The sequence below is a fragment of the Lolium perenne genome, chromosome 3 (assembly GCF_019359855.2).
Source record: "Lolium perenne isolate Kyuss_39 chromosome 3, Kyuss_2.0, whole genome shotgun sequence".
NCBI classification, from domain to species: Eukaryota; Viridiplantae; Streptophyta; class Magnoliopsida; order Poales; family Poaceae; genus Lolium; species Lolium perenne.
Genome location: NC_067246.2, coordinates 277110926 through 277126538, shown reverse-complemented (window position 1 = coordinate 277126538; position 15613 = coordinate 277110926). Strand labels below are relative to the sequence as shown.

The 15613-nt window shown below is 44.3% G+C and overlaps 2 protein-coding genes and 2 long non-coding RNA genes across 5 annotated transcripts; 2 read left to right on the top strand and 2 right to left on the bottom strand.

Annotated features, from left to right (window-relative positions):
• Window positions 1–322: 322 nt before the first annotated feature.
• Window positions 323–3192, bottom strand: LOC127344430 (uncharacterized). Its single transcript, XR_007878030.1, has 2 exons — window positions 3071–3192; window positions 323–1263 (listed from the first exon to the last, which is right to left on the bottom strand). It is a non-coding gene; the product is annotated as an uncharacterized lncRNA (long non-coding RNA).
• On the top strand, window positions 659–3625 carry LOC127344429 (calmodulin-binding receptor-like cytoplasmic kinase 2). 2 transcript variants are annotated; one of them, XM_051370698.1, is made up of 6 exons: window positions 659–917; window positions 1484–1680; window positions 1788–1956; window positions 2236–2325; window positions 2697–2995; window positions 3084–3625. In XM_051370698.1, the coding sequence occupies exons 1-6, from the start codon at window positions 659–661 to the stop codon at window positions 3408–3410; spliced, it is 1341 nt and encodes a 446-aa protein (XP_051226658.1). In that variant the 3' UTR covers window positions 3411–3625. The 2 variants fall into 2 exon arrangements, with proteins under 2 accessions (XP_051226658.1, XP_051226657.1); XM_051370697.1 differs by having other exon boundaries at window positions 1481–1680.
• A 3660-nt stretch (window positions 3626–7285) lies between these two features.
• LOC139838184 (uncharacterized) lies at window positions 7286–7678 on the bottom strand. The gene has a single exon (XM_071827558.1). The coding sequence runs from the start codon at window positions 7676–7678 to the stop codon at window positions 7286–7288; it is 393 nt and encodes a 130-aa protein (XP_071683659.1).
• Window positions 7679–14652: 6974 nt separating this feature from the next.
• On the top strand, window positions 14653–15613 carry LOC139837671 (uncharacterized). The gene is made up of 2 exons (XR_011754274.1): window positions 14653–15103; window positions 15302–15613. It is a non-coding gene; the product is annotated as an uncharacterized lncRNA (long non-coding RNA).

Sequence of the window (15613 nt, the reverse complement as noted above, 5' to 3'; positions counted from 1 at the left end):
AACTTCACTTGTGTTGTACAACGCCCGCCTTCAGCCCGTTAATACCAAACACTGCCTTAGGTTGTCAAAGTTTCCTGAATATAAAAGCAACAACTATCCAGCGTCTGAAATGTTCAGATGATCAACTAAAAACGCTATAGCAGAAGAGAATAGAACGCTTGGTGCTTCAGTGACACAGGACGAACCTGGTTCAGTTTATTAGAGAAAAGGGGCCACCAACGGTTCCACTGCAATATGAAAAACATTGTACACAAACGGTTCAGGAATCTGTTAGAAAAAGGAAGCCTTATGGATGAATACAGATAGCACTGATGACTCAAACTACAAAAGAGGAGCAGCTTCGTGTTTCAGGTTCTCAAGGCGCTTCCCATATGGTTCAGTTACCAACACACTGAATCCTTCACCCACATTAAATTACTGGTCTGTGAGCTGTAGTTTTCGTGCATGCGTATACTCCTGACTTCACTGGCTTGACCTTATAAAACCCAAATAAGCATTCCTTTCATAGTTATTGAGAGGTACAGGCCGGGTCAAGCTTGAATCAGTCTATTGCGTTAGGTCCACAAAAGTTATAATGAAAAAGAACCAGACGGACGTGCTACCTTGTTATGTGGGAGCAAGTTTTCAACGCCATCTTCTAACTCCATTTGACTGTGCTATGCAGGGAGCACGCCATGGAGATCTCTCTGCGTCCAATCTTGAGTTTCAGATAAAACCTGGCATCTCCAGGACACCCACCTATACAGCTCGTTCCAATATGGCTGACAAGAAGGCCAGAGGAACAAGTTCATTCTGGGAAGCAGCTGCTACGATAATTGCAGGGGCATGCGCAAACTGCTTTGCTCCTCACCGATCAAAAATTAGGGAGGGTCATGTTAAACCTTCAGAGGATGCTCATGATGTGTCCACTAGTTCCAGTAAGTTCAGTTTTCTTCCTCTGTTTATCTATCATGTACATGTGATCCTACAACATCAAATTGTAATTGCATCAGAAAAGAAGGCATGTATGTTTAACTTGACACTTGGCCAAATAAGATGCGGAAGGCCATCAAAATTTGATCCATGTAAAAATGCAAAACTGTAGCATAAAACAACAATAAGAAGTCAATCCTGATCAAGGCCATAACTTCTGGGTTAAGTACCATATACTCCGGAACAACAAGGAGTAATATGGCATGGTGTTTCATCTTTCACGAAACCAGCATGTTAACAGCTTTTAGATAATTCCAAATTGCCACCTTCTCTGTCCTGTTTCCATCAATCCTGGGAAGACATAAGCATATGTTAATTCTGAGTGCGTCAAGATAGCATTGCAGTTCAATTAATATTTCCATCCACATAGTTTTGTTAATAATTATTCTGGTATTCAAGACATACAACTTCTAATTCATCAGTACGCATCCATGTATTTCTATGATTAGCTGTTCCATTGATCAAGCAAAGCCAAGTGTGCTTAATCAAGGTTTCCAATGGTTTCTAGCAGTCTCAAGAATTTCATCAGTAAGCAGCACAAGCACTAGCCAGCACAAGTCATGGCCAGACCAGTTCTCATTTCAGGAAATCTGCCTGGCTACTTCAAACTTCAGTGAACAAAACAAAATTGGGCAAGGAAATTTTGGCACTGTGTACAAGGGGAAGCTCAGGGATGGATCCATCATAGCTATAAAGCGAGCTAAGAAGGTTTGTGGGTGAATTTCTTAACACACTGAAGAGCATGGATCTTATTAAGAGTTACTTCTAGCAACCAAATGAATGAAATCCTTTCACGTAACATCTGGAATTGGTAGAATATGTATGACAGGCACCTATCTGCAGAATTCAGAAGTGAAATCCAGACACTATCGAAGGTCGAACATTTAACCTTGGTGAAGTTTCTCGGGCACCTGGAGCACGAGGAAGAACGCTTAATCCTACTTGAGTATGTCAGCAATGGAACACTCCGTGAACACTTGGATGGTAGGTCAAATTTGCTTGAAATCAATATTGTTAAAATATGTACAAATAGAAAACCCACTCAGGCTGTGGAACTCGATGAAATCAAACATATTTTAGTAAATATTTTCGGTATACAACTCGCTAAGTACAGGTTAGTACTGTTTTTTCGTAATTATACTTGCTCTACTCGGTCTTCTTTGGGCTCAACATGTGTCTTGTAGGATGTAATGCTATTTATCTGTCAATACTTTCTGTTAGATATATAAAAAAAATTAGATCAAAACCTTTGTCACTGTCCAGGATCACGAGGGGAACCATTGGAATTTTCTCAACGTCTCAACATTGCCATCGACATAGTTCATGCTGTTGCCTACTTACATGGATACACAGGTACTGTGCTCTATTTCTCTACGATAAGACCGAAACCACTCAATCTGAATCTTTGCATTTGCTATCCCGCAGAGCGTACTATTTTCAAATTCCATCTCCTTTTCAAAAGCGTGTTTTGCTATTTTAAAATGTCTGTTGGATCTTCAAAGGGGAATATATGCTTTATTAGGAACAAACTTATAGATTTACTTCGCACATAGCATGCATATATTTTGATTAATACTTGTGTGAGGTATCAAACACATACATGGGAAAAACCGAATGTCTATAGAAATCACCTTTTATCAGAAAGTTTTCAACATGACGTAAATATTTTAAAATATTGAACACCTAAAGAGTCTGACAAACGTTTATCTATGATGGGCATGCAGACCACCCAATCATCCACCGTGACATCAAATCATCCAACATTCTGCTAACTGGCCAGCTGAGAGCAAAGGTGTCCGACTTCGGCTTTTCGCGCCTAGCCCCGGACGACGCTGAAGCCACCCACGTCTCGACAATGGTGAAGGGCACGGCAGGATACGTGGACCCTGCGTACCTGCACACGAACCACCTCACCGACCGCAGCGACGTCTACTCCTTCGGCGTCCTCCTCGTCGAACTCATCACCGGCCGACGCCCGATAGAGCGCAACCGCGGACGCCAACAGCGCCTCACGACCGAATGGGTAAATCTCCACCCATAACCAGCAGTTTCGGCGTTGAAAAGTATGTATTGCAAGTAAGGTGTTCGACGGAATTACCGTGTGGGCGCAGGCGCTGCGGAAGAGCAGGGAGGGCGAGGTGGTGGTGGCGATGGACTCCCGGATGCGCAGGACCAGCGCGGCGGTCGCGGCCGTGGAGAGGGTGATGGCGCTGGCGGCCGTGGAGAGGGTGATGGCGCTGGCGGCCGAGTGCACGGCTCCGGACCGTGCGGCGCGGCCGGCCATGCGGCGATGCGCCGAGGTGCTCTGGTCTGTCAGGCGCGACTTCCAGCACGAGCAGCAGCGAGCCGCTGGCGCGGGAAAGTTGCGGCGCCATGGCTCCACCGGTGCCGCCACGTACGGGTCGTCAGCAGTTCGGTCAGTCGGGAGTTTGAAGTAGTTGGAGAGGTCCAGATGCAGGATGCTTGCATTACTTGTACGGAGTACTCCGCATTACCGCTCGACGTGTGATTAAGTGATTTTGACAACCGTGATGGTACTGATCATGGAAGTATTGTCCAAGTTAGGGTGTCTTTGATTTGGAGGATTTAAAACAGAAAAAAAAGGGATGAGAGCAATTCTTGCAAATTTCCAAGAAAACAAATTTTGAATCTTTTACGTGTTGCTATGATGCATTGCTTTTACCACGTGTATTTCATTCTCTTCCATTATCTTCTTTGTTGTGCATGTGAGAACTCAATATGTACATGTAACACCCCGGCCACTACCCGACCAGGCATGTCACCCCTGGCAGCTCTTTAGGATCTCTAAACTAGCCTCACAGACCAACACATGTCTTTCCTGCGCAGTTTGTCTTCACTCGTGCGCACCCGAGAAGTACTTCCCGTTCGGTCACCCATCATCAAATCGCTCCGAGCCAAACATGCTCAACCTCGGAGTTCTTTGGAGATGAGCTTCCTGAAAAGAAGTTGCAACTTGTTGGTATGAGCATTCTATCAATTCTATTAGGCCCTAGGCCAAGATGTCACACTCATCCCCCTTAGAAGATCGACGCCCTCACCGATTAGCCCCAAGCCAGGAACGTCCCCTCTTGGCACACGTCTATGCGTCCAGTGCCGGCACATGTGCCATGCCATATGCCACGACGGGCCACACCAGCCATGCGCCACATGCCCGACCCCTGACCCGCACACGCCCGTGTAACCGTGAAGATCGGCCTTGATACCAAATGTAATACCCCGGCCACCACCCGACCAGGCATGTCACCCCTGACAGCTCTTTAGGATCTCTAGACTAGCCCCACATACCAATACATGTCTTTCCTGCGCAGTTTGTCCTCACTCGTGCGCACCCGGGAAGTACTTCCCGGTTGATCACCCATCCTCAAATCGCTCCGGGCCAAGCACGCTTAACCTCGGAGTTCTTTGGAGATGAGCTTCCGGAAAAGAAGTTGCAACTTATTGGTATGAGTATTCTGTCAATCCTATTAGGCCCTAGGCCAGGATGTCACAGTACACAATTCAACAACATTTGAAATCCTTGATTTTGAAATTTAGATTCCAAATAGAACATAACATCCCAACAAACCAAAATATTTGAATTTCAAATTCAGGTGATATTTGTCTTTTATACTTATGTGGACCTCGAGAAATTTCTAGAGTCAGGTAAACCTCTCGGGGGGTCATGATTTTTCCCACACAATCATACCCACGCTTTGAGTAGCATTCCATCCAAAGGTGTGTTAAGAGCATATGTGAATAGGAGTGAATTCATCTCGAGTTGTATGGCCTTGGCACGGGCTCGTGTCAATGGTCTAGTTGGGGGACTTGGTGGTCTTGATGGAGCATTGTCCGTAGGGCAGGATGTATCAAGATCTCCATGTCCACCGCATCACAAGGGTTACCCATCCCCACCCAAAGCTTCTCGGCGCCGCGTCATTCAAACCATGGCCACCAAAGACTGAGAGCACAAGCAAATTTTAAAGATGAAGGATCCATAAGCCTTTGTTTAGGCCCATATACCACCTCCCAATTGATCTTGCATTTTTTGCCAGTGATTCCTCGTGTGCCCTCCCACAAGAAAGCACACTCGATTTTCTTCATGCTTGCAAACCAACCCGGGGGGATGGTGATGGGAGTGAGATAAAAGATTGCTTTTCAGGACGGACTACACAAGCCCCGGCCACGCAAATGTTTTTTCCATCCCAAGTGACAAGCTTCCCAACAAATTTATCTTCAAGCGGTTGAAAGTCCACCCTTTTTAGTTTCCACACCGAAAGCAGAAGGCCTAAATATTTGATGGGGAAGGTTCCATGTATCACCGGCAAACCATTGAAAACCTTGTTAATATCAATGTCATGACATGTAATGGGAACCACCATGCTCTTTTGAAAATTTGTTGCAAGCCGGTAACTTCACCAAACATAGTAAGAATTGAGGATAGGTTTTGAACGTCTTCTTCAGTTGGGTGAACAAAAATAGTCGCATTGTCCTCATAAAGGGATGTTCTCATCACCGTTCCGCACCCTCTAATCTTGTGGAGTAGCTCGTGTTTAGTTGCCAATTCGAGGATTTGCTTTAAGGGATCTATAGCAAGGACAAACGGAAGTGGAAAGGGGGCTCCTTGACTTAGCCCCCGTCCATGCTTAATTGGCACCTGGCAATTCAACAACACTCTCAAGGAATAAGTAATAAGAAAAGCGGCTATTCAATCACGAAAACAATGGCGGGAACCCATGAGCTAGTAGAGCAAGTCCTACTTCAACAATGTGGCGATATTTTCATTCTGCCGAACCATTTTGTTGGTGAGCATGGGGACATGAAACATGATGAGCAATGCCTTGTGTTTGGAAGAAGGAGTTTAATTTGACATACTTTCCTCTCCAATCTGACTGAACGGTAAGGATTTTTCGATCAAGCTTGCGTTCAACAAGTTTTTGGAAATTGACAAAGGCTGAGAAAACATCAGATTTCTTTTTAAGCAAGTATATCCATGTAAATTTACTATAATCATCAATAAAGCTTACATAGTACTCATGTCGACCAACAGAGGCAGACGCAGGACCCCATACATTAGAAAATACTAACTGCAGGGGAGCTGTGGAAACACTAGTGGAAGAAGGATATGGAAGCTGATGTCTCTTAGCTTGTTGACATGAATCACACACTGACTCTATGCTCATATCTCTAACAAAAGGAAGTTTATTCTTTCTAAGTATTTGACTAACAATAGCTAAAGACGGATGACCAAGACGACTGTGCCACTTTGCTTGTGAAGGCTTGGCGGCGAGAAAAGCATGCTTCGACTGGTGTGTAAATGACATCATTGAGGAAATAAGGGGATAGAGACCACCAACGCATCGTACCCTATGGAGTATTTTCTGCGTGACCTGATCCTTAATGAAAAAATAGAACGGGTGAAATTCAATAAAGACACGATTATCTAGGGTGAAGCGATGAACAGAGAACGGGTTTTTGGATGCATGTGGAACATGAAGTATATTTCGAAGATGGAAATTCTGAGCGGGACTACGAATTATTGAATTACCAACATGGGAAATACTCATACCTTGTCCACTGGTTGTGTTGACCCTGTCATTGCCTCGATATGTGTCACGCATGGTCAGATTGTGGAGCTCGCCGATAATGTGATGAGTGGCTCCAGTGTCGGAGTACCAATTTGTGTCAACTCCGTATGCAGCGTTCACCTCTTTGTCGCCATAGGAGTCATCATCACCATCATCAGTGAACCGCCACCAGCAGTTCTTAGCGGCATGATCCTCTTTGTTACAGATTTGACATGTTGTGTCAACCCAGGGTGTGGTTCGGCGATGCCCGCGACCACGACCGCGCCCTCCTCCGGAGTTTGGAGCACGGCCACCTCCACGTCCTTGGCGAGGATGCTCATCTCGGCGATCGTCTCACCGTTCATCACGCCTATCATCTCGGCGCTCATCTCATATGTCATCGCGCCGGCCACCGCGAGAGCCACCGTAGGAGCGGGGGCGATATAGACGCGACCCAACATTGGCAGAAGTCTCAAACGTGTCATTGGGTTGGTTTTCTAGCATGGCATTACGCTCATCATATGCGAGCAGGTGGGAGAACAGCTCGATGAGCGTCAGCTTGCTGCAGATCAAGCCGATCGCAGCCACCAGGGAGTTATAGCCAGAGCCAAGGCCGGCCAGGATGTATGAAACCATCTCGTCATCAGAGACGGGACGGCCAGCAGCAGAAGGTCGTCAGCAATTGACTGCATCTTCGCAAGGAACGCCGGAGTTGTCATACTGAGCTTCTTGGTGTTGTTAAGAGCAACCTAAAGATTCATGATCTTGGATTGATGCTGGGCGGCGAACATCTCCTCCACCGCACGCCATATGCCGGCGGAGTGCTCGATCCGATGAACGTGAGTGAGGACCTCACGGGAGAGAGACTTGAGGAGGTAGCTGAGCAGGATCTGGTCCCGTGCAAGCCATGGCCCGTAGTCGGGGTTGGGAATCTCCTTCACCTCTTTTTCTTTGTCCGTCGGTTCGACGGTGATGGTTTTGGGCGGGCCATCGTCGATCCCTTCCAGCAGATCGACGAGTTGTGCGCCCCGGATGGCACGAAGAACCTGCACGCGCCAGAGGGTGTAGTTGTCTCGGGTAAGTTTTTCAGGCGGAGGCTCGCCGAAAAAGATCCCAGGGCCGGCCGTCGAGGAGGAAGACATGGTGGCGATGAAGGAACAGCGGCCGGATATTTGGGTGGCGGCGGGGATGGTTTAGGGTTTGGGTGTTGCGATCAAGTAGAGGTAAGGGAAGTCTAGACTCCTGATACCATGTCAAACGACTTGGGTCTACTCGGATGAATCTTGAGTCCCTTGTCCGTTCTATTTATATTGCACAATGCGGTGCACAGTTGGATACAAAATACAATACGTATAATATAAGTTTGATACCAATACTACTTCTAACATTCTTCACCTCCACAAACCACCATGCGCCCACCCTTTGTCGTGCATCTCTGCACCGGTGCACAGCAGTTGCACGCCTCTTCTGCCCTCCACTGTCGGCGAGATGGGCGCCAACGTGGCCGGCGGCAGCAGTGGCAACGGCCACGGAGGCACGTAGTAATTGGACCATACATGCGTAATTTTGAGAGAAAAAAAAACTAGACGAGAAATCTTTGTACCATCTCTCTCGATGAACAGAAGAACTAGACACTCCATGAGAGACGCATATCCATTCATTTTGGTGATGGCGGGGTGAATGAACGGAACGCACATTCCTCCTATAAAAGCTCCAAGACTACCCTCTCAACCAGGCCATCTGAAAGGGGCAAATGAATCTGGTTCATCCAATCACGTTGCAATAGTAAATTTCCAAACCCACTTTTCACCACAACCGTCGGATGCGGTAATTGTTCTTTCACTCTTTATTTGTCTAAGTAGTTCCATGACAGATGGGGCCTTGCGGGCATGGGGTCAGCGAGCAGAGGCAACGAAGTCACTCGCTCAGGTCGCCTTTCTCCCGTCGTTTGTCAGTGTGCCCCACGGTGAAAACCCTAGCCTATCGAGAGCCTCCTCTCCTACCCCAATCCCCTGCCCCGCCTCCTCTCATTCTCCCCCAATCCGCCGCCTCCTCTCGTTTCCTCTCCCCTACTCGGAAGCAACACACCGCCGCTCAACTGGAGGACCGCGGGCAGGCGCGGAAGACGTCCGAGCGGAGGCGACGCGTCGGCGGTGGCTGGCGGCGCGCAGAGTGGCGGCGGGGGCTGGCAGTGCGCACCCTAGAGGTTATCCCCCTCCTCTTCCCTCAGATCTTGGAGATCCGCTCGAGGGGGGCGAATCGGAGGAAGAGGAGGAGGTGGAGAGCGGCGAAGAGGAACCGATGATGGGTCGGAGCCTGCAAGCCTTGTTTGACCTCGCCACCGACGGTGTCGGGGAGCGAGAGCCAGTGGGTGAAGAGGCGATCGAGGATGCCGCGCAGCGCGGGGGCGCCCGGGGCCGGGATCTCCGGCGGCAGCTGCAGGAGGTCCACCTGAAGCGTCAGCGCCGACAGGGCGCTCAGATCCGGCGCCCCCTCCATTTCCCGCCCGTCCCGATCGCTGGTCGCCCGCGCATCGACGAGCTCGACCTCCCCGCCAATCCTCCTGCCGGAGCCGCCACCGTTGCTCGTCGTTTTCCCGAGAGCTCGCCGGCGCAGTTCAGTGGCGAGCAAACGGCGCCGGACGGGACAGCCGCCATGGCGGTCGAGAGGAGGTGCTGCAGGAGCGGTTCCCGGAGTAGGGCGCCGGCGGCGCCAGTGGATTCCCCCTGGTGGCTTCCTTTCATCTCCCCGCGGTGGTTGGCGGTGCAAAGAAGGGAGACAAGCCGCGGGAGCTCGCTGCGCCCGTGCAGCTCGTCCACTAGCCATGGGGACATGCATGTCGCCTGTGCCCCTCATTCTCAGCGCGTTCTCATCTCCGTCACACAAGTGAGCTCCTGCTTCCTCTCTCTGCCTCTTGTCGATTGTATATGGTAGTGTGCTTGTGTTGTTGCCGTTGTGGGCTACTTCCTGACGTGTGTGTGCTTCTGCAAGATGAAGGACATGGATCTGTGTTCTGCTAGATGTGTGTTGTGTGTTGTTGCCATTGTGGGCTACTGCTAGATGTGTGTATCTGGATTCAAGTTTAATACATGGATCTGATGTGTGTTTGTCATGGATATAATTCCATATGGTCTGTAGGTTAGATGACGACAACAACAATGCCTCTAATGGAGGCTTCAAGCAGGTCAAATGTACGCCTCCAATGGTTGTTGCTTCTCTTCCCGGTGCAAGTTGAGAAGAGGAAGATTCAAGGAGCAGCATGTTTAGGATAATTGGAACAGAGATCCTAATGATATCATCACTTAAATGTTATCTGAAGCAGCCCAAAGTGAGAGTTATCAGATCATTGAGTTCTTTATTAGAAATTTCACTACCTGCAGTTGTAGCAGCTAATGAATGTGCTATTAGGTAACAATCTATACTTTAGAATATGTTCCTCAGTTTTTTCAGTAGCCGCTTTATTAGTTCATATATGTGATGATTCAAGGAGATGAAAGATGTCGTTGCATAGTCTATTAATCTTGTCACATAGCTTAACTTGTGTGGTCTCAATTGCATGCACAGTTATATTCGTTAATAACTAATACTTGTTTTGTTTTGGACTTTTGGTAGATACTTGGATGATTACAATTGTAAACCATGTCTTACCAGCTCTTAAATGTACATGAACGTTTGTTTTACAGTTCATGTTCTTATACTAAATATTTGATGATCCTGTTTTTTGTTAAGTTTTTGCCTTTTTGCTGTTGATAGGTTATATATGAAGCAGTATTTGTCAATCAAAAATTGTATCAACCACAAAATATCATCAGAAAGTAACTAGGAGGTCTCCACAAAGTGATTGTCTTTCTCCATCATTATGTTCTGAGAAAAAATTAGGTGATTATGGGTGAGGTATTTCAAGCTCGGCAGATGAAGGTGGTTCATGTAGATCAGTAGATGCGGCTCAGTGAGTGTTTCTACTTTCAAGTTGTTGATTCCTTTGTACTGTTGTTTTAAGAGGCCGGAAAAAATAAGAGTCTTGCCAGCCTTGACCTCCGATGTCTGAGAGGACGGGAAACAAGAAAGAGCAGCCATCAGATGCGACCTTGGTTGCGTCAAAATCAGTTTTTAGTATCGCTGGAGTCTCCTGTACGATTTTTCCCCATGGGCGGTTTGTGTACGCCACCTGGAATTCACGTGCAGTGGCTGCTGATAGTTGAATAATGTCCGGCGTGATGCAGTATAGACCACTCCAGCAGTTGCATTCCTCCTGTTTTCATCTCAATTCAGAGCCGGGAAATAATCTTTATCCACGGGCATGAAACCCTCTTAATAAAAACTGGATATATATCACTGCTAATTGTGTGAACCTTAATTTACACATAGCTTTACATGGTTAGTGTAGAGATTGGTTATACTTAAAAATTGCATTATGGCCAAACAGTCTACTGCTTGAGTCATGATTGCACTAAATCTGCTCCACCATTCATAGGTGCTGCATGTGTGGTTGTTCAAGGATGTCAAATACTCCCAGTTTATATTAGTTTTCGCATGGTAATGCTAATAAATTAAAATCTATGGTTACTATTCAGAGGTCATTTGAATGTTTCTCTGTCACTGAGTGTTCGAAAGATTGTCTTGGTTCGGTTGTCACTTAGAATTTCTCTGTATTGTATTCTACTAATCGCAATATTCATAAATAGAATAATTTAACTATCTTGTGTTGGTGAATCTGTTCTCTTATTTGTTAATTTCTTCAATTCAAATTTGGTTCAGATTTGTAAACAATGAGTGCTAATTCCGGATAATTTACTAATTCATTATCTATCTTTGTAATAGTGTTTGGTGCTTGAAAGTAAAATTGAGGTTGGCCTTTTTATTTTTACCACGAGTAGTATTATCCTGAAGCTAGGACTGCCTCTTCTCGTGCTCTCATTTATCCAGTGTGCATGTAAGTTCCCCCACTTTTCTTTTTTTATCATGTCTACATTTATCTTTATGTTTGTACAACATTTTATAGGGGTGGTACAGTCATGCTCCACAGGATGCAAAAATATTGGAAATATTACTAATACAATATTGTGGGGTTTTAGCTTCTTTTTGTATATAAATGGGATTTTTAAATTTTTTTTGTACATATATTTCTAGCTTATGCCTTTTCCTCCTGAAACAGTACCAGGCAAGCTGACATGTGCCATTATTGATACTTTTAGGTATTTTGAGGGAGCTGCTCCTATAGTAACCGTGCAGCATATTTCAGTACTGTAGGCGAGCGATCCAAGCTATTGTTCATATTGCCTATGAAGTGGCGCACATGTTCCGGTGGTGTGAGAATTTCCCCCTAGCCTCATAGTAGTTTATTACTCTATTTGTTACCCATCAGCCAACAGAGTAAGTTAAGTTGGTAAGTAATGTTAAAGCAATGTTGTGGATAGACTTAGTAGTTTATACTCTCATCTATTGTTGGTTTTAATTCAAGTCTAATTGTTCTGCGTACAGTATCGTTTTTCACTAATATTTTGTCCATCTAATGATATATATAACTAACGTGACATTCAGTTTTTAAGTTCTTACATTGGTAGATTTTTCCCTTTTGTCGATGCCAATTTGGGTACATCCTACCCTATGTGCCATTTACCACCCTAAAACTACGGTATTTTACATTGGTGCTTCTTCCTGGATGGCGCCTACTGCAGGGAACATCTTCCTCTCTCCCCCTCCACCTTGTTCTCCTACATGGCTTTCCGTATGTTTGGCGTCATGGGGGTGAAGGCGAAAATGGCGCGATGGAGGGAGAGAAGCACACAAAAGGAGCGGATAGAGCAGAGGCGCTCTAGCGGCCGACGAAGCAGGCTTCGGGAGATAGGTCGGTCGCCGTCCTCATCAGGCTTCGGGAGATAGGTCGGTCGCCGTCCTCATCAGTTCAGCGGCAGATGCGGCCGTGCAGCTCAGTTGCGGTTATGTTTTTGTTCTAACTTCTGTGAATTTACTTGTGGTCAGCTCGGTCCATGCTCCAAGTTGCCTTCTCGCGTGTCTACACTCTGAACTATGCCCCCATGCCGGGATTTCCACTTCCCACCTTCCTTTTCCAATTACCGTCCATAAGAAGACACAAGAATCCTAATCCCACCCCAATCTGAAATCTAGAGCAGCTTTTCTTAGTCTGCTCTTAAGCTCTTTACAGTGCAGTTTGCAAATGATTTATCAGGATTTTCACATATTTAGCTGATTCAATTCTCTGTTTTCTTTACTAAAACTATGCTTAACATGTCGCTACAAAAACAAAAGGTTGTGGTCTTCTTCCCTATATGTATACTGCTAGGTGTTTTGGCCAATTGAAAGCAACACATTCACATCTGCTAGGATGTATGAGGTGCAGTTGCTCTTGGTACAACAATAAACCTTGCTTTTTTTTGGCATGACTGGTGCAATTTCAGCTCCACAAGAACTATTTGGTGTATAGTCTGTGGTGTCTGCTATATGTCTGAACGATGGGTGTCCTTGGTTTTGGTTATTCAATATAGAGCTTTTACTTCGTGAAAAAAAGTAGAGCTTTTACCAAATCATTTTGTAGGTTCAATTAATTGTTGCAGGTCATTCTGCCCTGCCAAAAAGTAATTGTCTCTCATTGTTCCTTTTGTTTCCTAAGCTCATGCTTTCTTCTTTGCCACTAGAAAGCAAGTTGGAATCTTCTCTTGAAATACTTGACCGTTAACACTGATGGCTAATATATCTAGAACTTGGATGGTTCTCTATTTTTTCTTGTCATACTGGTGGGTGGACAAATTTTGGTTAATTTAATATGCAATGCATATTTAGACGCGTTTTAGCGTGTAGGTGCATGCAAATCTAGACAAATATTTAGAGTTCTTTATCAGCTCATTAAAACTGATGATGTTGATGATGATTCACAGCCATTTTTTTAAGCTTTGGTATGGTCGAATTTTCAGTCTGTATCTTCTTTTCCCTACATGGTCGAATTCGGTTCAACTGCTCGTACTGGTTTGTAGGTTTGTGAATGAATTTTGCAAGGTGTTGTAAGATGTTATATTCTTTGATCATGTCTTTTTAAGAAGTGTGCTTGACAACCCCACCATCCAGCATTCTGACTTTTAATTGCTAATTGATGTTTTTTATGTGTGCAGGTCTGAAGAAGAAAAGAAGAACTTGTGAACACAGTCTCCATATTTGGGGATGGAGAGAAAATTAATACGAGGAAGCTAGAAGAGAGCCATGGTGAATGACTTTTGGTAAAGGCATATGTATATCTTAGTTTGTTATTGGTGAGTTCCATAAAAAATTCTTGAACTCGACAAGCATTCTAATTGCTCTTAAGTGAATATTGTGTCATTGCAACATGTGATATAAATTAATTCTGTTTTGACTTTTTCTCATCTGTAGAGTGCGCACAAGTTATTTCTGTGTTGGTTAAGTATACTGCATTTTGTGAAACAGAATTCAGATTATCTTCTAGGAGTTTTATTGTCAGCTTTCAAGTATTGTGATTAGATTATCTATATGGGATTGGTATAGTGATTTTTCTTATGTATATAACTGAAGAAATGTGTCTATTCTAAAAATAACCAAATCTGTAACTTTAGGATTGATTTCCCAATTTGAACAAATAAACAGAGTGAATGGGTATTCTCTACAAGGATTTTTGCTGCTTTTATGGCTTCTCCCTGGTTATGTCTGACGATGCTGCTCCCTTTCTCTATGAGGCGAGTCTTAATTTCTCTTTCTCACCCTTCCATCATATATTCTTTTAGCCAATTGGATTTGGCTCCGTTGAGGGAATGATTTTCCCTGCAGATTTAAAGGGAATTTGCTCTAGCTAATTGTTCTTTCTGCATTCTGAAATATGTATTGGTCCGTTGATATTAAACTTCACAATAGTCAATAGGTAGTGTCCTCCATTCTGATGAGAAATTTGACATTGCAAGAGCCAACAATATCTGAATTTGAGTGTTTTAATATTGCACAATGTAAGTCTCAAAGAATGAAGTTGGTTATAGTACAGGTACAATTGAAAACTACATAAACCTAAATAACAAAATGGCAATTTGAGTTTGTCTCGAAACGCAAGTTTTGGACTTACACTAACATAGAGGAAAACGCCAATTTTCTATATTCGCTGTATTCTCAATACAAAGACGTTGACAACCAATAATGCTTGGTTCTATTTTTCCTCTGTTGATATGTCCTTTAAACTGAAGTGTGAAGGTGTTAATTTTATGCATTGCATTCGTGTGTCCACTTCAGCTACGCATAAACCTGAAGTAGTGTGTTATGAGTAATCTGATTTCAACACTTCTTCGTGGTGTAATCTGAAGTACTGTGTTATGAGTAATCTGATGGTAGACCTTCTGCTTGCTTGCACAAATAATTTGATAAATTCAATGTATATACTGGTCTTATTTTTCTGTTACAGCTGTTATTTCGTTGTGCTCCTCTCTTTTTGTGCATATGTTCTACCTTTTGCGTTTATAATATCTTCTCGTCTTCTATTGCTAAGGCTTGGCCGATGAACTTGCTGACTGCCGGTAATAATATGTCATGAATGTCGAAGAAAAGCCGTGTGGCAGGTACATTTACAATAAACTCTTAAACTTAGCTAACTATAAGTAGGAATAAATTCAATTATATACTTTAGTACTAGCTACAAAGACGGAAAATAACATAGTATAAAAATGGAGCAGCTGTTTATATATTTGGAATTTATTGTCCAATTCTCAATCACTTCATGTCCAGCTACTAATGTTTATTTGTCATTCCTTTTTCAGGAGAGAAATTTCTTCATAGCATCGACCATCAGACCACCACTAGCAGTGACTAGCGAGAGATAGTGTTAGAAGGTAGTTAACAAAGTTGAACGAATCGTTTTTCCAGTAGAAGCACCAATGATAGCAAAATTGTTTGATGTACAGCAGACATACATGTTTGTATTATGGTTCAATTCTTTAAGAACTTCATTTTAGGCATTTGACTTTTGTGACATTATAGGCTCATACTCCTTTTATCCATTTTGCTATGTTCACAAAGACATGCAATGATATTTGATTATGTGGTTGTTTCATGACTTCATGTGTGTTAAA